This window comes from Notolabrus celidotus, chromosome 5 (assembly GCF_009762535.1).
Source record: "Notolabrus celidotus isolate fNotCel1 chromosome 5, fNotCel1.pri, whole genome shotgun sequence".
NCBI classification, from domain to species: domain Eukaryota; kingdom Metazoa; phylum Chordata; class Actinopteri; order Labriformes; family Labridae; genus Notolabrus; species Notolabrus celidotus.
Genome location: NC_048276.1, coordinates 8,780,736 through 8,802,534, shown reverse-complemented (window position 1 = coordinate 8,802,534; position 21,799 = coordinate 8,780,736). Strand labels below are relative to the sequence as shown.

Here is a 21,799-nt window from a genome sequence, read left to right as displayed (position 1 = left end):
ACCCTTTTTAAAGTCTATTTTAGGCAGTGTATGCCTTCCAAACCAGCTAAATGCAGCATAAAAATATGGGCAGCATGTGACAGAAGAGGTGTCGTGTTAATTTATTAACATCAATTCATAAAAATAAAAATAAAAATAAAAATTTAAAATAAAATAAACAAAAATCTATTCCATGTAAAACTATTGTATTTATAATTAGGGCTTTCCAATGTACATTAAAAAGAGTTTTAACAGACTAAGTATGTAAAACCCCTATAGTCAGATTTTGTGGATGATACCATTCAAGGACCCGTTGATGCTGTCTTGTCTTAGCTAATTATATGTTTATATTGTTTTCTGGTTTTTTTTTTTTAAATGTGATCTTCTGTCACTTATCTCTCCCTCTCTGGCTCACTCTAATGTAAACATATTGTCTCCCCCAGGTTGTATTTAGTTCTAATAATCTTTAAAAACAGAGGACAGCAAAGGAAATTAACATTATTCTCTCTTTTATATGTCAATGCTTTGTATAACAAACTGCTGTCCAGTAATAAAAATAAAGAATTTAAAAAAATGAATAAATTTAACATTAATTTCATTCATTTGAATGAAAAACGAGAGTTATCCTCATTGAACCATGATCTGTGAGAATTAAAGAACACCAATGGACTAAATCTTGATTTAAATGGTTAGTAATGGAGTTAAAAATTAGATTAAAAAAATGTGTATTTGTTTTTTTTGGGTTCTGACACTTTTGGATAATTGAATATGCCCCGGGTCAAATTGACCCAGGAACATTATTGCTGTACCAGAGAAACGAACATAACAGGAGGGTTAAGCTTCACTACGAGTCTGATTTAGAGCGACTGCGGCAAACTATTTCTAGTGTAAACAAGCTGTAGAGAGATCAATAACTCTTCTTCTGGTTGAAACTGAAACTATCCTTCCTGCTCAGGGAAGGAATAAGAGAAAATGTGGGGAGAGAGAAAGTAAGCCTAAAGAGCCACATCTGGTAGAAGGGGACTAAACTCTAACACAATGCTTAACAAGCAGGAGGACTACAGTTCTGTCTGAAAACACCCCAGAGCCCATTCCCCCCCCTTTGTGTTCAGACCAAACCGCAGACCTTGTGCACTGAATCTGTGACTTATATGGTCTTGGCTTTTTATTGGCCTCCTCTGAGTTTTGACAGCTTGTTCCAGATGCCTGGAGACGGACGGCAAATTAATCTAGAGGAATGGCCGGGGGGGTGTTTTCAGACCAGGCTCTCACCTGACCAAAGAAGTCTGGGAGCTGAGGAAAACAGAGAAACGCCCTTTACCAACCACTGTATCTATCATGAACCTCCCAACACGTCTGATGTAGTCTGTGAAATATCAGGACAAGGACAGCAGAATCCAAGGGATGTTGTTTATGGTCTGCATGTAAGGGCAGGTCCTGGTCTAGGTAATGGGATTGCCTCATTTTTAAACCCCGGTCTCTGACATTGCACAGAAAACCCCCTGACTGCAGTATGAAAGCGCCAGCACCAGAAAGAACCGATAAAAGAAAAAGTTATACCAGGTGGGGGTTCTCATCCAGACCGTTACGGTGCCGATTTCCATTCAGTTGCAACAAAACACCCTTAAGGGACTTTTTCTGAACACAGCATGGACAAAGGGTGTTAAATGTGGCTAATGATAACCAGTGCATGTTCAGTTTTTCACTCAAAAATCTCCTTAGATGTGTCTTTGAGACATATATAAAACTTAGGTTTTTAATTAAGGTGTTTCTGGTTTTGCAAAAGCTCCAATCAGCTTCTTCAGAGTCACAGTGTGCACTCAGAGGAGACTGACTGAGCCTTATCTACAACTGCAACATTTACACAATGTCCTGGGCTTCTACACAAACAAGAGGGCTGATTTATGATTTTCATATAATGTGGATTAATATATGAAAACCTCACATGTTCAGGATTACAAGCTGGCTTTACAGATAAGATTCAGTTTCCATTACCTGGATTCCTGGCTGCTCCCAGAAAAGAGGGATGGACCCACGGATCTGGATGAACGATGAGACTTTGTCATCCAGGAAGATGACCTAAAAAAAAGAACATAAAATATGTATTTCATAGAGCACAGAGAATGAGTTATTGATTTGAACAAAGCATGCAACTTCCAAGTTATATGGACTTAAGCCACACTTACACACATTACCGAAGGATAAAAGGGGAAAATGAAGATGTATTTTTCCTTTAAAAAACATTAAAACCACAAGGAACTGACAAAATGAGAATTCCTCAATGACAAAAGACTTCACTTCATGTTGTGGATGGATCAGTCATGTGTGTTTGTGGCTGCTTAAGTAACACAAAAGAGAAATCCTTACAACAAGCTGTGTTACATGCAGAGAGGCCCAAATCCTTTAACATAATAACATTAGTCATCAAAATAACATGGGCTAAATAACCAAAACACATATCGACAATGCAATCCAACGAAAAAAACCCTACAATTAGCCTCACGTCTCTGAAGCTTATGAGTGTATTAGTGTAAATATGAGTGAATTGGTGCTTTATATTTAAGTGTTATTTGTAGTTGTTCCACTTATTCTCTCCAACCTACAGCCCCTCCTTTGTTATGTGAAACAGGAACTATGAAAAGGGAAAATGCAAACCAGTCATTTTCGGCAACAGGAAGCGTGAAAGTAACCTTACATATTCAAATCAACAGTTTGGCTTTTGGCTGCTGACTCGACTGAAGATCACTCTGTGAGGAACTTCAAATTACTCCGAAGTAGAAAGGCTTCAGAATGGTGGTAATATCAGCATAATGACCACAATAATCCTCGTCTCCTCAGAATCCAAAGTTATTATTGGTGGCCATTTTTACTCCACAGCGTCAGCACAGAAGTCTGACGCAATGATGTTTGCAACAGATTTGCTCCTGAACACTCATAACCAGTGCTTAAATACACTGTATTAACCAAGGTCATGTGACTTTAGAGGCAAGTGTGCTCAAGATAAAAAGCAATCATGTTACAAAGCCTGGAACCACTTGGACTAACCCTGCTGGAGAAATAAATCATCCACTGATGATAAGCAACAAATTATAAATCTCAACTCCCAATTAAGCCTGGAAGAGTTGGTTTATTCCATTATTTTCTTGCTAACCATCCAAACCAGTATACTTAAATGGTTCCATCCATACAAACTAATCTACAGTGCATTCTTCTGGGTCTGGCACCCCTTGAAACCAGCTTTAACTGCACAAAACAAACCACAAAAAAACACCTGTAACTGTTTTTCTGTCCTTTTTTAATGTTTGAAATTTGCACATCCAACACATTCAACTCTGTATTATATTTACTTTAAGTAATTTAAATTAAAACACTGACAAAATTAAACAAAAGGCCTTTTAGTGTGTGTTAAAATAGTAATGCCACTGCCTCCTTCTTTCTTTCTTTTGCACTGGTACCTGAAAAGAATATTTCAGTACATACAGCATCAGTCAAAAGTTTGGACCCACCTTCTCATTCAATGGTTTTATTTATCTTAATTATTTTTCAGCACTGTAGATTAATACTGAAGACATAAAAACTATGAAATAATCTGGTTTTGCCACAATATGGATTACAACAGTAGTCAAACAGGGCTATCCATTGTGTACTGACCCTACCTCTGAGCAACCAACTGATGGTATCAAACCATAGACTGTATAAATAATGGATGTAGTATCCGTGACGTCACCCATCTGTTTCTGAAAAGCTGTGTTGAAGCCTGAACTGCTGTCCAGTCAGTGTCAGGTAAAGAGAACGGCTTTGAGCTAACAGCTATAGTGTCCCCGCCTGTCAATCAAGTCAGCTGTGCCTCTCACTGGAAAACTTGTAATCTTCATATCTTTGAAATTGCCGTGTTATGAAAAAATTAACACCCCGTTCAGTGTGTGCCGATTGAGAAATGAGCTATTCAGACTAAACTTTTTTTTTTTTTTACCAGGCTGTAAACATGTTTATTTCTGCTGTAAAGATCGGCTTTTTTGAATTAGTGTGTATGTGGTTTCCAGTACTTCCGGAGCCAGCCTCAAGTGGACACTTGAGAAACTGCAGTTTTGAACACTTCCGCAGTGGCTGGAGGTTGCCGCTTGTCTCAAACACTTTAAGAAGACCTGTAATGCCACAAATTGACTCTTGACAAGGCTCACATGTTAATTCAAACACCATTCCAGGAGACCACTTCATGAAGCAGACTGAGAGAATACCAAGAGTGTGCAAAGCTGTCATGAAGGCCATAGAGGACTACTTTACAGAATCTAAAATATAAAACATGTTCTGGTTTGTTTAACACTTTTTTGTTAATTAAATAATTCCTTATGTGTTCTTTCATAGTTTTGATGTCTTCAGCATTAATCTACAGTGTTAGGAATAATTAAAATACATACAAATTGGATGAGAAGGTGTCTCCAAACTTTTGACTGGTACTGGACTATCAAAGGTTTCACTCACCTGTTCAGTCTCCACGAAGTTGGCCACCTGTCCGTCATCATTCGTCCCTCTGACGTTGAAACGCGTGCCGGCTCGCTCTGAGCTGAGGCGTGAGAAGATGCAGGCTTTGGCCTGTTTGTGCCCGGCATAGATGGTCCTGACCTCCACGCCACCACACATCAGCCTCAGCAGCCAATCATCGCAGTTTACTCCGTAGTGCTTGAGATGCAGATGCAGAGACTGGTTCCTAATGGTGGATAAACAACGAGAACACAACTGTGAATAATACACAAAGACATTCAGTGTGAAGAGAGAATTTTCACACCTTGGTTTTGCAAATCTCACAGCCCCCATGATCACACAATCCAGAGACGATTTCATCATCAGATTGCAGAACATGTACCAAGCTGATTTTTTAAAGGCTGCCTACTCTTCTTCTTACAACCATTCTCTCACCAGAAGAAGCGGTTATCCGTAGTGTCTTCTAGGATCCTGCGATGTGCATTGAGACTCAAATCCATGCTGACTCCAGTGGCAGACCAGGCAAAGTAGAAGTGTCCGGAATTCAGGACCTTTCGTACCTCTGCGATCCGGTCCTCATCTCCCGGATCATTCTTCAGTGATATAAAGTCTGTCTGTGTGACTCTGAAAACCTCTGAGTCCTGCACCTTCCCCACTGAGCTGCATCCTGACACAACTACCAGACTGTGGAGCATGGAGTCGCCTGCAGGGGTGAGGGGAGAAAGGAGAGGGAGATGAGTGGGAAAATGAGTAAATGATGGTTTGGAGAGAAAATAGCGTAGAAGCAAATACTACATGTAAGGGAAAATGTATAGTGAGCAGGTTATTGGAACCCTGACAAGGTGAGCAGGACCCTGCGCAAAGCAGAGGGGTCTTGACTCACCCTTTCATCCCATTCATCAGTCCTTAAACTTCATCGTATCCCATACTATGTCCAGCTAAGTTTTTACCTCATCCATCATCTTTAATTTCATAGAATTTTCTGTCAAAGCCTACAGTTTTCGCGGCTTTACCCTCTCCAGTCTTTTCTTCATCCTTCCTTTCCTCTTTTCTAGATTTATCCACCGTAAACATTGACATCATATGCACCAGATTTCTTTCAGCTGGTTGGTATGATTACAGTGTGTCTGCCAAAGCCTGTAATCAAGGCCACAAGCCTCAGCGATGGTCTGTTCTTCAAAGCAACAGTCTGCTATCTGGCATGTTGCCTTGTAATGACCAGTAAGAATCTTATAGTTAATATACATCACTGCTTGTGCAATCACACATGAAGGATTAAGAAAATGGGAGAGAAACGGTTAATTCACTGACACCATCCTCGAGGATATCACCAGCCAGTCAAATCTCCGTCATCTAAATCACCAGGTTTTAATCTTTAATGCAGCTTTTTCCTTGTTGTGATAACAAGAGCCTTCAAGGTCGCGCAGAGGGCAGCAGAAAGCAGCTTAAAAGTAAAGCAGCAACAGGACGACACAAACCAGAGTCACACCAGAACCTGGGGGGCCAGTATCTGGACTGCACCCAGGAAACGTCTGCACTCTGCAGCATGATCAATGAGCGAAGATGTGTGTGTAGCTTACCCAGATTCAGGCGGAGGACACCGAGGATTCCATATGCATCCACAATCTTGGTGTATGTGTTCTTAATGGCCTCCTTTTCTGCTGCAGCTGCAAGGAAAAATAAAGGATCAGAATGTAAGGAAGTTGGCAGGTTTTGCTCTACCTTGCATGTCTAGTTAAATGCATTCTTAAATGAAGAAGAACTAAGAAAGTCAGTGGCATGTCTTTTATGTCTTTTTCATATTTTGGGGGGGAAGGAGTTACAAAGACACCTTAAACCATCTCTCATTACAGTGCAAACAAACAAGACAATGCCTTACAGAGCACTGCGACAGCCCCTGACTCAAACATGAGGCATTCTTCTCTGGTCCTGGTCTCCACTATGACACTGTAGGGGGGTGGATCCAGCTTGTGGTAGATGCGATATCCCTTGCTGAAGGCCATTGTTGAGCCAAGATGAATAACCTATAATATGACCTGTAAAAGGAAAGAGAGTTATTAAATCTGATAAGATAAAACAGGCATTGCCAACCAAACAAAACATTTGTACTTTTATGGCTGGGTTTTATGATGCCCTGTTTACTCATGATGGGTTGGGGGGGTGATGTTTGATGTGAGTCAAAGCACTTGTTTTCTGGATCAATATGTAGGGACTGGATTTTGTATGGTTGGAGTTCAGACTGAACCAAAAGGCAAGACTTCAGGAGTACATGCAGGTAATTTAAAGCACTATTACAGCAGGTTTAAGAGCATTTAAGTATACGTTTTGAGTATTCATTGTAAAAGCCTGTCATATTATTGAGTAATAGCACAGATTGCGTGATTTACACAGACTACAGAGCTATCATTGCGAAATAAGAAGCCTAACATAGCCTTACACATTTAAAAAGATATCAATTAAATCCAAATATCACAGGAGGTTGAAGATATGAGTAGCAGGAGCAGTGTTAGGCCAGGAGACTCAAATATCACCCATCCTGACACGGACAGTCACGACTTCATGAAGGAACTGCAGCAGGCTTACGTTTACACGGTAGCTAGCTGTAAAAGCTAACTTTGTCAAAATGGGAGATAAGAAAACAAGAGAGAGAGATTCCTCAAGCGACAAACAGCTCTCTGTCCTTCATGCATCCACAGCTAGCTGCTGACGTTAGCTAGGTTAGCTAAACTAATCACTGTGATAGCTAGGATTCAGCTAGCGGACGGTATTTTGATGGTGGAACTACCTGCACGTCCGGGATGATCACTGACATTTATCACTGCAACAAAAATCACCAACACACCCAGCTACGTTAAAAAAATATCTACATGTGCAATTTTCGTTTCTGATTAATTTTGCATTTGTGTGCAGGATTTATATTAAACGGAGAAATGGCCGTGGATTCTGCCTTACCTTGTCCCCCCACCGGGTTGTTACTCTGCTGTCACAACAAAATCCTTCCCGGTTAGCTGGTGTAATGGTACATTCCGATTCCAACGCAAGGCACGCCTCCCTTCTATGGAGTTCCGTTTGTGCCAAAAATATGTCGTTATGCGCACTGTCAATTCAAATTTGCTTTATTGGCATGAACAAAGAGATGTTATTGCCAAAGCACATAAATTCACACAATACATTATATATATTCACAACATACTACACTCACCATATATACATTAATCACACACCATTACATATTATATTCATCACAGACATATCAACCATATCTTACATATAGGGATGGGTACCGAATTCGGTACTTTTATAAGTACCGACCAAATTCCATCGGTACTACCGGGTACCGATTCGCGCAAAATCAAACGGTACCATGTTTCGGTACCTCACGACCTTGTGACTGTGAGGGAGTGGAAGGGAAGAGGAGGCGATTTTCCATACATTCGCCCTGTAATAAAGTCAGAGACTGATGACGGGTGGAGGTCTCTGCTCTCTGCATCTGCGCGGGAGCGTGCCAAACGGAGCCTGCAGCTCAGACTCGCGGTGAGTGCGCACGCCCGTCAGCTGCAGGCTCCGTTTGGCACGCTCCTGCGCAGATGCAGAGAGCAGAGAGGAGGATTAAGTTGAGACGGACTCTCTCGCCCCAACTACCTGCCCTGTTTGTAACCGTTCCTGTGTACGTGAATGCCCAACAAGTAAGTTGCATAGACTGTATAAAATATGGACGTAGTATCCGTGATGTCACCCATCTGTTTCTGAACGCTGTTTTGAAGCCAATCGGCAGCGGCAGCCATATTGCTTCTGTCGAGCCAGTGGTAAAGAGGCGGGCTTTGAGCCTCCTAGCCAACAGCTGCAGTGTTCCCACAGGCAGCTGTGCCTCTCATTGGAAGACTAGTAATCTCAATATCTTCAAAATTGCTGAGTTAGAGACCCCCCCCCCCTCACAGTGAGAGGACATCGAGAAATTAGCTATTCAGACTACACTCATCTTTTGAACCAGGCTGTAAACATGTTTATTAATGCTGCAAAGATCGTCTTTTTCCCATTCATATCTATGTGGTTTCCGGTGTTTCTGCAGCCAGTCTCAAGCAGATTCTCGATGTATTGCAGTTTATAACACTTCCGCATGGGCTTCATCGTATTAGACTGGATGTTGCCGCTTGTTTGAGATGCACCCATAGACAGTGCGCATAATGGCATATTTTGGGCACAAACGGAACCCCATACCCTCCCTGTACTTTACCGCTTTACCGTAATAACTGGTGATATGCGCACTTATTTTTCACTCTCTCGTAAAAGGGAGACAAACACATTTGTATTTTATTAGACAAGTATTTCCCAAAACAAATACGACACACTTCAATAAACGTGTTTGAAAGACGTAAATATATGAGATAAAGTGTGAAACAGAAAGTCACAAGATGTTCTCGCCCGGCTCCGGTTGAGACTGACAGTTACGCCGTCGAATGAACGCAGGTTCCGGGGACAAATCTCCAACCGCAGACAGCGAAGGGAGGGACTCTGTCGTTTCATAACAACGCCTTCACTTCTTTTATAAACAAGTGTTCTGACTGACCTGGGTGAGAGTATGTCTGACTGGGGATACTATCGAGTTAAATCATGATCCAGGAGGTTGTCTAAAAAGGTATGTTTTATACTTCTTTACCTTGTATCCTCAACAGAAATGTGTTTACGGTAATGAAAGCTGCTTTCCGTGTCATCCAAATAGTGTCCTAGCTTAGCCTTATTGTGCAGCACACTGTATTCAAAGACATATGAAGTTCAAGCTGTTGGATTATTGTTTCATGTTGAACAAAATCTTCAAGGAAAGTTGGAATAATAATCATGCAAAGGCAGAGAAACAGCCTTTTTCAACTGCATGTGACTTGAATTAGCTCTGTTACATATGCCATATGTTTCCTCTGCACACTGTACCTGCATGTAGATGCGTTGAAGGTTGCAACAAACTATCCCATGACTAGCTCCATTAAAAACTGAGAGGTCAGTGTATTATATATACAATGCATATAAAGAAGTAACTCATATCCATTACTTTCTTTTGAAATAATTTGTTATTTTAAGACATACATCAATTGATTCTATAAAACCTGCTTATTTTAAATACAATTTCAGTACATTTAAATATTGAGATTTATTTTATTTTGAAGTATCTCAACCGTCCGAGCAAGTGAACTGACTTAAAACACTATAAAAAAATTATTTTAATAATAATAAATTCAAATTAAAACACAATGCCATGATTTTACATATAAGAGCTTTGAAATAAACATAATTTCATGAATATCAATAGTTTAAAGGCACCTAAGGTTATTTAAAAACTTTTGTCCAGCAATTTGCATGTTATAATAATAATAATAATAATAATAATAATAATAATAATAATACATTTTATTTAAAGGCGCCTTTCTCGGCACTTAAGGACACCGCACAGATGTATATATATATACATACACGAATTTACATTAAAGGAAAACAAAATCAAAGTCAAAATGAAAACAATATAAACTAACAAAGTGGTAAGAAAAAAAAAATAGAAACAATAACAAAATGACTGTGCAAGGAGTCATGGTGGCACCACCGTACTCATGGAGCTTTTATTTTGAAAGTAAGTAGTTATAATGGACTTCAACATATGAAATAAATCAGAGGACCCTACTAATTGTCATGGCTGAGTTAAAAGGTTTGTAGATGTCTCTTAAATAATAATAGAAAAGCTTTTATCAACTTATAGGTGGACGGTAACACTTTCCATGTCAGGTGGTACAACCAACCTAAAACTGTAAAAGTTATATTTTATACCTGGCCAATAGAAAGCATTAATCCTAATATATTGTAAATAAAAAATATACTTACAAAATACAAATGTGTAAAGCACTGTAACCACTCTAAGGGATACTTCCTAAAACTTTCAATTAGAATAAATGATAGGTAAGTACATATATTTTGACAAATGTCTGGTTGCGCCACCTGACATTTTTTGGGTGTTCAAGTTAAGAAAAGGGTAAAAAAAAAACGATTTAAACACTTCAAAAAGGTAATGTGTTCAAACAAGCCTTGTTTGAACACACTATTCCAGACACAAACATATGCATTGCAACCATTCTGGAAATACTACATATTTTTTTTGAGGCTTATTTGTCAACGACCCATGTACAGTCATCCTGCACTATAAACAGATCATATGCCTTCATTAATCTCTACTCCTCTGTGTTTTTCAGGGAACATCACAGCCCCCAACCCAAGATGACAGGCCTTTTCCTTGTGGAGCCGGTGGTGGCTCTGTATGCTTTCTCCAGTTTCCTCATCTATCCTCTTGTGCAGCAGTATGTGTACCGGAGGCTGTGGGAGCAGCTGACAAACACCACCTATCCCGTTTATGACAATACCTCCAGATGTGCAAACAGCAGCAGCAGCGAGTCCTCCTTCCATAAGGTTAGTCATTAATCACAGCATGTAAGACATTATGCATTGCTGTAACTCAATTGTCTCATTTCTTTCACTTCAAAAATGCTAAGAATAACTGTCCCTGAAATAACATTTTCACATTAGTGTAATATAATTAGCATAACAAGTAAAGTGTGTAATTGAATAAGAGCCGTCAGTATAAATCATCTTAAAGTCTTGCTCTTAAAGATAAGACAAAAAGCTCAGGGAGCTCCTCTTCATGTTTTCTGCTTATGCCACTGTTATGCATGTGACTCTGACTCAATGACTGCTGTGTCATGGTCTCCACATAAACAGTGTAAATATCAAGCACGGGGCAGTCATATCTTCCATTTCAGCAACTTGTATCTATTTTGAACCCTCAGCTTGTCACGACTCAGCACAAATGCTCCTTTCAAAACTTCTCTTGCGACACAGCTCAGGTGAACAGAGCAGATTAAGCTACAGTTTTCATAGTCACGATCATTTATAAGTTCACAGAATTTTGTTCTGACTTAAACCAGCGTACCAGGAAGAAAATACAAAGATATTTTTAATCCTGGAAAAAGTATCAGGGACTTTTATGTTTATTGCATCATTTTTAAAAGAAGCTTAAGGTGTATTAGAGAAATGAGAGCAAACACTGATCTGGGAAAGCTGGTTTTGGTCCCAAAATAGCCCCTCCTGCACCTGTTTCAGCAGAGAAGTCTTTGTTCTGCCTGGCCCTGATTCCAGAGAACCTCACATGAAACGATTGCAAAATCAGATAGTCACATATCTCAGTCTAACTTTTCTTGTTTGCTGGCTAGTTTCCACCTGATGAATGGAGATATTGTTCCCTCTAACTCTTGCCTCTAAAGCTGAATGGAGATGTTTGTTGATGCTTTTACTACATATATTTTCTGTCTTTGTTTTCAGGAGGTACAAAAGGAGGCTTCTCTCTTCTCCCTCTACTCTGAGCTCTTCTCCACTGTCCCCTCTTTGATCGTCACCCTCATGCTTGTGGCGTACAGCGACCGCGGCGGACGCAAGATCACCATCATCATGCCGTTGATCGGCACGTTGCTCTACACCTTAACCTTCCTGGCGGTGTCCTTCTTTGAGCTCAACCTTTACCTGCTCATCGGCTCCTCCATCCTCAGCTCTCTGTTCGGCGGCCTGGGCACATTCCTTGGGGGCTGTTTTGCGTACATTGCAGACTTGTGCAAGGATGATAAACAGAAGACGCTACGCATGGCTGGTGTGGACATGATGATTGGCCTTTTGTCCGGGCTGGCCGCCATATCTACAGGCTACTTCCTGAGAGCCGCGGGCTTTAACTGGCCGTTTGTAACCTCAGCTTTGTGTCAGTGTGTGATCCTGCTTTATGCCGTTTTCATCCTGGAAGAGACTGTGAAGAAACCTCCCAGAGATGCCGGCGCTGTAGACGGATCTCCTCAGCCTTCAGCCTTGAAACAGATGTTATACGGGGTTTACCAGATGTTTGCAGGGGCCAGCCACAGGTGTAAAACTGTCCTGGTCCTCCTGATGCTCATCTTCACCAGCTTCACCTTTGCCTACATGGGAGGGGCCTCCCTGGTTACTCTGTTTGAGCTGAATGAACCTCTGTGCTGGACGGAGATTCTGATTGGCTACGGCTCAGCTCTTTCCACCACTGTGTTCCTGACCAGTTTCGTGGGGGTGTCAGCGTTCACTTACTGCGGTGTGCCAAAGCTGTTTATAGTCCTGATAGGGATCCTGTCCGTCTTATCCGGCATGATCCTATTGGGATTCACTAAGACCACTTTATCCATGTTTCTAGGTGAGAAAAACATCCATAAGTAACAGTGCTGCCTAAAGCGATGTTGTGCTGCACTTTGAATCTCCTTTTATTGAAACAAAACAAACACCTAAGCCCTTTAAGGCGTTTACAACTTCAAGGAAGGGGAAAAACATGATGAAAACTTGCACTTTGATTCATTCGTACATGACCTTTAAACAGGGATGTTGTCTTTTACTTTCATGAAGACACAGAGAATTATTAGTTTCATAAGTGCCCTATGCTGATACATAGAAAACTACATATGAGGGGGAAACTGAAGAGTAATATAAAACAGACAAACACAAATAAACTTCTATCTGCTGAAGTTATTGATTGACAGCACCTTTACCACCAACTTCACAATGTGTAAAAGGTTATGACAGCTAACATAATCTCTGTGTTTTATCAGGTAACTGCATTATAAAATGATATGACAAAGTAATGATCTCATTAAAGCTCTTCTTAATGAGGAAATAACCTAACATAACCTTATGTAATTATGAAATCAACTTTACCCATGATGCATGCATTTTTGATGTAATATCTCTGGTTGCTTGTTTACCACAGTGCGGGTTCCAATGTTATTCGCTATCATGCCTTTCCCTGTTCTGCGCGCCATGATGTCAAAGATCATCTCAAAGTCTGAGCAGGGTGAGTGAGTTTTCGGAGAGCTCTGCAGAAGCCAGAGAACTGTGTCTGTGTGTTTGTAGAGTCAGAGTCCATGAAGAGTTGCCTGCGCGTGCAAAATCAAAAATGCACTTCAAGACAAAAGCATGTCAGGTTTCTGTTCCATAGAGTGGAGGAAAAATCTCCTTCTTCAGAAGTTTGATTTTTAGGAGTGTCATGTTATTTACCCCATCACTTCTCTAAATATTTACTCTTTGTGGTGTGTGTGTGTTTGTTTGTTTTGCAGGAGCCTTGTTTGCCTTTCTTTCCTTTGTGGAGAGTTTAACCAACAATGTATCCTCAGCTGTATTCAACAGTATCTATGCTGCAACAGTGGCATGGTACCCCGGATTTGTCTTCCTGTTGTCTGCAGGACTATGTGCCATCCCTTTGTTTTTCCTTGGGTAAGTTTGTCATGTTACCTATGGAGATTTTTTAAAAAGTAAGTGACTTAAAAAGCACTTTTATGCATGATGTAAGCATACAATCACACATTTCCAAACTTGCATGCTACTGGACATATGGTCTCCATTCCTTTAGATGTGCTGGAAGGCAGCCATCTCTCAAAGCTAGGTTATTACATGCGCAAGCAAAGTTATTATAAATGGTGCATTCAAGGACCTTCACAAGATTAAAGAGTCTTGCTGAAAGAATTGCATTAGTAATCTATGATGGTTTGTCAAGTCAAGTCAAACTTTATTTATATAGCACATTTTAAAACAACCGCAGTTGACCAAAGTCCTGTACAAGCTTAAAAACACAAACAATAGAAAGAAATATTGGTTAAAAAGATTAGATATTAAAAATGCAATAGATAAAACAAAAAAAGCCAAAATAAATAAAAGCAGAAACTTATTTTAAACTGTCAGTTTTGCAGGATTATGTTGTATCACATTGATAAGCTCTTAAATTGGTGTTCTGCTCATAGTTATATCTTCTTTATTTGAGGTAAAGACACAGCAGTTTATACAGTGTAGGTATGCTTCAGGTGTAGAGCTGTACTCTGTGGATAGAGCTGCACTGTGAACACTTGTTTTTCTGCTGAGTCACTATTCACCAGCTTGCCAGAAAAGGGAAATGCTCTATTTTTCAGGGCCCTCAGAAACTAAGAATTCTCACTTCCTTATTTACAATTTTATCACATTGAACTTCCCTAACCACCCAGTTTCCATCTGTAGACCCATGTATGGCATCAAACAAATTCATCTACGTTCATTCTCTCTTACAAAGAAAAGGTGACAAGGCGTGGGACATATTTACCCATGGTACACTGTGTCCCTGTTTTAGTTTTCTTTTGCTCGATTGTAAAACAAGTGCTGCTGAGTCAGCCTGGGAGGTGTAGTGTGACACATGAAACTGAACAGGGTATCCACTTTAGTCACATGTGCTGCTTATTCTGAGTATTCAAAGAATAACAAAGCAGCTGGTTCAGTAATCTCAGTTTAGCAGCCACGGCTGCGGTACACTGCATGGAAAAATCCCTGATTTAGGGGAAAAACGTATTTTGGATCATTGATAAAATTATTATTACTCAAGATGTAAAAACTGTGATAAACAAGACATTCCACGTACTGCACATGATCAGTTTATCAGAGCTAACCTGTAAGTGAACTCTCTGATTAAATAGTTTGTGGTTGAATTTTTATGGCTGCCATGTTACTTCCTTTATTCAGTGTTCAGTTCTTATAGTGTTCAAGGAAACTGTAAAAATATGCTTCTATAAAACTATGATGCACTTTTTTGCTGTTTAGGATGTTTTTCATATCAGTACAATTTTGCATTTGCTAGAAAATAGTATGATTCTTGTTTACTTTTTGAAACCTTGGCCCTACTTATAATTTTTTATGTTAAAAGTTAAAATTTTTGGGGCACTTTTTGCATTTATGGGACAGGACTGCAGAAGAGATACAGGAAATGTGGGGAGCAGAGAGTGAGAGAAGACCTGCAGCAAATGGTTGAGGCAGGGAATCAAACCAGCCACTGCTGTGACAAGGATTATAGACTCTGTACATGGGGCACACAGTTAAACTGCTATGCCCGAGGTGACCCACCTTATTTCTAGTCTTAAGATTGGAAATATCAGCGAGTTTGGAAGGCTAACTAAAATGTGTGACTAACATAAATCTGTAACTCACATGAGCTAATGCTGATAGCTAATGAAGCTGTTTGGAAGTGCCTTGTAAAGCATAGCTTAGTCAGGAATAGAAACACTTCATGTGTTTTTTATTCAGTCTTTATTTCTCCTTGTGATCAGAGATGTCCTTTATAAGGGTTACCTATTCAAGAGTAGCAGCAACACATAGATTCCACAATAAGCTACCGAACTCATGCACTAGTTTTAAACATATTCAAATGATCAGATTACACATTAACACACATACAGTATATCATGGATTTCATAGATATCTCCAAAGATTTAAAAAAATGTTCAGGTTTACTGAACTTGAGGTTGAAATCAGTTTGTAGACTGCTCCATGCACAAGGTCCAAACACATTAGAAGCTTTTGCAATTCAGCTCTGACTCGAACAATGTCCAACAAACAAATACACGTCCACTCTTCAAGATCAATGAAAGGAGGAATTTTACAGTGAATGGTTTTTAAAATAGACATCAATGTTGAAGTGAGCAGAAAACAGTGTAGAAAGTAAAATACGATGCTAAGGTAGAAAACTGCTTTGAATAAGTCTGACTGCTTCTTGATACACAATCCAATAAAAAGAGACTATAAGCAGAGGCATGTGTGTACAGCACACCCTCACAATAAACACAAGGTATGTTTTTTCTGTAAGTGAAGTGGGAAAGAATATACACCTTTGTGTCTCTTATTTTCCGCCCCTCTTATACCTTTCATGTTTCAGGGTGGTGGTGCTGACTGGAGTAGATGTTCCAGCTCAGGGAGATAAAACGGAGCCTGTCCACTCAGGGGAGGAGGATCCTGTTGAAGACGTGAATGAAAATAGTCCTCTTCTTCACTGAGCCAAACGGACTGCAAAAAGCTCACCAGCACTTTTTTAAGTTTTTACATCCTCATTTATTCTTGTTACTTTGCCTCAAAGCATCTCAGTGACTCTCGTCTTCAGAGGTTCATATTTCAGGATTAAGATGCATCTCTTTGGATTTGTTGCAGTGGATGTTTTGACTTTTAAACTTGATTATTACAGAAAAAAGGGAACACATTTTTTTTACAAGGACATTGTTGCATTAGCCATACATGCTATGGTTGTAGCATAAAGCATTTCAATGAACAGATGTTATAAGTGTGCATCAAATCTAAGAGGTAGTCACTTCTGCATAGGATGTGAGCAGTCTTAGATGTTTTTATGTCTCAAAGTGGCTCTACTGTGGAATTAACACATTCAGGGAAATGTGTTTTCACACACTGTGTGATATGATTGCAATTTTTAAAACATGTTTTCAGAGTTCCTGAAACTAATTTTGGTGAGTTTGACTTTTTGTTTTCTCACATTTTCCTCTAATTCAGTGCAAAGTTGAGTGATGTTTTTAAAACTATCCCTGCTGGCACTTAAATTTAAGAAAATAATTGAAGCAATGCACCAAACATGCAATACATCTCAAACCACTTCTGTTACTTGACGTCAAGTTTCTTTATAGTTTTACCAAATTACATTCTATGGGATGAATTTGGTTTAATAAAACCTACATTCAGTCTTACAAAATATCATAGCATATGTATGCTATACATTTCACATGACTTAAAACTGTTGAAATAGTAACCCCTAGAGAGAGGGAGGGGTTTTTAAAACCATTTCTGAAACCAGTTTTACAAATGAATGTTATAGTTACGCTCTACTCTACTGGTCTGCTAACCTGAGGGATCATGAAGAAGGAACAGACTGAAACAGGATCCTCGTGATGGAAAAAGCTTATATAATAAAAGAGATAAATAAAGTTGCAATAATTAAATTACCATTTCAATGCTTTTGAAGTGTGAGTTGGTTGTGAATATGAGGGACAATGATGACCATATTTTATCAGAGTGTGTTTTTGTGTGAGGAAGACAGAGTTAGTCGGTTGTAGGCGTCAAAAATAGAATTAAAAAATAAATGGGTGTTTGAAATTGTTTTGGGAATAAACTGCTCAAAGTTATATCGCCTTTGCTCTGCCAAAATTGAGATTTTTTGACGGAAAAAACTCAGATGAAAATTAATCTAGTTGGTATTTCTTATCTGACTTGATTTCAAATGTTGAACATTGGATTTTTTTTCTTTTTTTCCCTTATAAAACTAATAATCCAACAAATCAAATGACAGCGTTATAGATTTGCGACATATTTAGTTTTCACTTGTGATATGTTTCATTTATATCTTTTTTATGCCTTTGTATTGGTACAATGAAAAATAAAATAAATTGTGTGAAGAACTGTCTTGAATGAATCCACTTTTTCTGTCTCAAATAATTATCAATCAGGCAGACCTGAAGTAGAACATTCTCTAATTATTAAGTTTGTATGGCAGTGTTCCTATTACCTGCTAAACCCACTACTAAAGGAGATCTATGTGCTTAAACCACGACAATGTGATCAGAATTATTGGCCTGAACCTTTCTTTTGCAAGAGTCAGCTGTTTTTCCATGGAGACCTTTACACACGGGGGAAACCTTATCAAGGTTGCTAAATAAGACTGTTTTAACGTTCATTTAGGAATACAGCAAACAAAGGTGATATTTTTTCTCCAGTTGAATTTAATAAATATATCCGTTAAAATTGTTATTTTGCAGGGTTAGTCTTTAATTTGCTTTGCAAGTGAGCCTACCTCATGCTAAACTTCAGTTTTTTGCTAATTTTCTTCAGCTGTGTGCAAATTTGGTGGCATTTGAATCTTTAATTTTAACCTGTGTGCAATTTCACACTGTAAATGCATTAAAAAGAAGTATAATTTGACTTTTGTGATTCAAATTCTGATTCATGTAAGGAAAATAAGCATTTAAACTAAGTTGTATATCAAGCCTTGACCACCAGGTGTCGCTGTTGGTCCACCAGTGTTGCAGGCTTACTTTAAGATCAGCCAACATAGTCATATTACGCCCTCCACGTACTGACAGTTGTTGTATACAAGGACATAATAAAAAGGTTGTAAGAACGGTTATGTATGCAGTTTTAGAATCAATGAAATTGTCAAAACTCAAACAAATCAGTAAATTTCAAACATGTATTCACTGCTTTTCATCCCACACGACACTTTGCTTTGTATTCCCTGATTTTGTTTTTACTGAAGCTACAAAGGGACTATTGATAACCACTTTAAACCATAACAAACTTGATTATTCTGTCAATACAGCCACAGTCTTCTACAGAAACAAACATTATTGTGCTTATATGTAAAGCCCACTTGTCCTAGAATTGCCCTTTCCCTGGGATAGGTTAGATTTCCAAGTTAAGTGTGTAAGCATGCAAACAGCGTGTCTTATGGGTGACGAATGGACGTCAGAAAATCCTGGCTGAGATCCCATCAGATTGCATGCTTAGTAACTGTACCACTGTGTTAGTGTGGAAACAGAGAAGCATATATATCACTAATGTCTGCCATCACACTGGATAAACGAGATGTCGGCAATTTAATGCTACTCCCTCTCATGAATCTGCTCTGAATATGCAACTCAAAATCAGATTACACGTACTCATGAAGTGTCACATGCACGACTGTTGGCTGCATATTGATTTGTCCTTATCTTAAATCGAGTTGAGAGGAGTGACTTGCGTGAGAAAGGCATACAGAGGCACAAAAAGGCGAAGAAAAACTCTTGTTCTACACGAAGAACTCGCCAGTTCAGAGTGAAAACATGTCGCAGACCTCCTCGCACTAAAGGAAATAAAATCTTGTTGCTTTTGAACATCACTTAAGTAGAAACATGTCATTGAGAGTGTATGAAATCTTTTCTGTTGGCACTTTGGTTTGAATTGGCATCATTCACGGAAACCCAAATGACGTCTGATCCTAATGTGCACTTATTTGATTTCCATCCCTGAGAAACCGTGACTGCAGCTTGATTGTAAGGTAACGTTGACTCTAGAAATTTGAATGGAGCTTTCAGCGTTGGAGGTCACGTTATTGGGATCCTCCAAAGCAGGGCCTGCTTGGCACCAAATGTGAGGTTTCTGGTTAAATCAGAGGCAAAGGTGTGGTGAGCAGTGTTGAAAGTTTGTGAGATTTTCCCAGGGCTAAGGAGGAGCTCAGGGGGGAGACAGTTGTGGTGGCTTGTGTGTGTGTGTGTGTGTGTGTGTGCGTCTAGTGTACATGTGGATAAAAGTGAAGCACGGTTTGAGCGTGGAGGCAGGGGGATGGAGGGGTCTTTGGTTTCTGGTTTCCAAACTCGCTGAATCAGCAGTGTGATCATCTGCACCTCACCACATCACATCTCCAACAGCTCCATCTCTGATGTTGATCCAGTAAGTTGCTAACAGACCTCTCTTTATCTCGACCCTCTGCTCCCCAGAAGAGATAATTCACTATAATATAAAAACCCATTTGAGGTGGTTTGCGTGAAAGAAACTCGATGTCCCACTCTGGAGTGATTCACTCGTTTTGATCACACCAGGAGCCACTGCATATTCATTTTTTTCATTCTGAGTTTTCATACAGAAAACAGGCTCACCAGCTCTGGGATTTAACTACACTTGCTGATACAGATATGGGTTGATTCTAATATGCAGATTTGCCTTTCTTGTTCTTTATGTAAGCCCATCCCGGAGAGATTTTCTGACCACAAAAGATATTTCCAATCTGCTTTATTCAGAATACAGATACTTTGTTGTATTAGAGATTTGAAGTGAGCAGCATCACTGGAGAAATTGTATCTTAAAACTTCCCCTAAAGTCACCTTCACTGCTGCAGAAATGCAGAGTATTACACATGCATTTGGCATGTTTTGGCAGTCTGTGAACATTTCAGTTGCATATATGCTCGGCTACACTCTTGATCAGCCTAAACATTTTGGTGTTTGGAGCATGTCAATTTTATGCGTACTTGCTTACTTACTTATTAACCATAGACCTTTCTGGAGTCCCTGAACTCCCTTGTCTCGTAGGTTCCTTTGAGTTGCTACCTTAGACGTTCTGCTGCTGTGGACGTTCCAGACTCCAGCGGCAACAACTACTACTATCCGTCTCATCACTATCATCTCTCTCTCTCTTAATCTTCTCTATCCCTCTTTGCAACTCCAACTCAGTCGAGGCACATGGGTCTCTAACATGAGTCTGGTCCTGCTCGAGGTTTCTGCCTGTTAAATGAAGTTTGTCCTCGCCTCTGTAGATAGATAGATAAGATAGATAAAGCTTTATTGTCTGCCCCAGATGTAGTTGAAACACATACTAAAGACAAGCATCCATATACATAACAGCAACAGGCTGCATTGCTTATTTTAAACTGTTCAGGGTGGTTATGGCAGAGGGAATGAAAGATTTCTTGTATATGTTCTTACAGGCCAGCGGTACTCTATACCGTCTGCCTGATGGCAGCAGCATGAAGGAGTGGTGGAGTGGGTGTCAGGGGTCCTCAGTGATCAGGGTGGCTTTCCTCATCACTGAGCGGCTATACAGTTCAGATAGGGGGGTTTGGAGTGAACTGGTTATTTTGCTGGCCTGGTTGACAATGCTGTAACTTGCTAAATGCTGCAAAGTGCTTTACTCATGGTGGATTAAGATGAGATCAGACTGAGTCTTACCCTGTCTTGATGTTGGGTCTTTGTTAATAATATGACATAGTACGGTTTAGAACTGCTCTGTTTGTTAAAGCGTCTTGAGATAACATTTGTTTTGATTGGCGCTATACAAATAAAGATTGATTGATTGATTGTACTGATCTGTTTTAATATATGTATGTGTGCATGGATCAAATATGAAGTAATTTATAATCCCAAAAGAGGCCTCACATTTACAAGATGTGTTTGAAGTTTTGATTGGAAGACATTGCCTGATTGTGGATTCAGCAGTGGTGGGTGAAGAACCTGGAATCAATCAATCAATCAATCAATCAATCATTATTTGTATAGCGCCAAATCACAACAAACGTTATCTCAGGATGCTTTTACAAACATAGGAGGTCTAGACCACTCTATGTCAAATTATGAACAGAGACCCAACTTCAAGACAGGGTAAGACTCAGTCTGACCCCACCTTAATCCATCATGAGCATTGCACATCGCAGTATTTAGCTAGTTACAGTGGCGAGGGAAAACTTCCTTTTAACAGGCAGAAACCTCAGGCAGGACCAGACTCATGTTAGACAGCCATCATGCCTCGTCTGGAAAGACAGATAGAGGGGAGTAAGAGAGAGAGGTGATAGTGATGAGACGAGTAGTAGAAGCTGTTGCCACTGAAGTCCAGTATGTCCGTATCAGCTGGAGTCCAGAACGTCTGCAGCAGGAGGACGTCTACGGCAGCTCAGAGGTATCTACGAGACAATGGAGCTCAGGGACTC

At 39.7% G+C, this 21,799-nt stretch overlaps 2 protein-coding genes across 6 annotated transcripts in view; one reads left to right on the top strand and one right to left on the bottom strand.

Annotated features, from left to right (window-relative positions):
* synj1 (synaptojanin 1) overlaps positions 1 to 7,483 on the bottom strand; it is a 32,839-nt gene extending 25,356 nt beyond the window's left edge. For 3 of the 5 annotated variants that reach the window (XM_034683849.1, XM_034683853.1, XM_034683851.1), the window contains exons 1-6: positions 7,414 to 7,483; positions 6,341 to 6,497; positions 6,042 to 6,128; positions 4,897 to 5,164; positions 4,462 to 4,687; positions 1,975 to 2,058 (exon numbers count right to left, since the gene is read on the bottom strand). In XM_034683849.1, the coding sequence (XP_034539740.1) occupies positions 1,975 to 2,058; positions 4,462 to 4,687; positions 4,897 to 5,164; positions 6,042 to 6,128; positions 6,341 to 6,464 (789 nt within the window). In that variant the 5' untranslated portion in view covers positions 6,465 to 6,497; positions 7,414 to 7,483. Of the gene's footprint in view, positions 1 to 1,974; positions 2,059 to 4,461; positions 4,688 to 4,896; positions 5,165 to 6,041; positions 6,129 to 6,340; positions 6,498 to 7,044; positions 7,172 to 7,413 lie in introns of those variants that run through there. The other 2 variants (XM_034683850.1, XM_034683854.1) reach the window with 1 other exon arrangement.
* A 1,232-nt stretch (positions 7,484 to 8,715) lies between these two features.
* Positions 8,716 to 17,749, top strand: slc46a3 (solute carrier family 46 member 3). Its single transcript, XM_034682807.1, has 6 exons — positions 8,716 to 9,097; positions 10,692 to 10,905; positions 11,815 to 12,697; positions 13,265 to 13,348; positions 13,611 to 13,767; positions 16,223 to 17,749. The coding sequence occupies exons 2-6, from the start codon at positions 10,717 to 10,719 to the stop codon at positions 16,338 to 16,340; spliced, it is 1,431 nt and encodes a 476-aa protein (XP_034538698.1). The 5' UTR covers positions 8,716 to 9,097; positions 10,692 to 10,716; the 3' UTR covers positions 16,341 to 17,749.
* The last annotated feature ends 4,050 nt before the right edge of the window (positions 17,750 to 21,799 follow it).

What these genes read in the sequence shown, in the direction of transcription:
- slc46a3 (XM_034682807.1), top strand. Translation starts at nt 10,717, where the DNA reads ATGACAGGCCTTTTCCTTGTGGAGCCGGTGGTGGCTCTGTATGCTTTC. An exon ending in GCGAGTCCTCCTTCCATAAG is followed by an intron (nt 10,906 to 11,814) that starts GTTAGTCATTAA and finishes CTTTGTTTTCAG; the next exon opens with GAGGTACAAAAGGAGGCTTC. An exon ending in ATCCCTTTGTTTTTCCTTGG is followed by an intron (nt 13,768 to 16,222) that starts GTAAGTTTGTCA and finishes TTCATGTTTCAG; the next exon opens with GGTGGTGGTGCTGACTGGAG.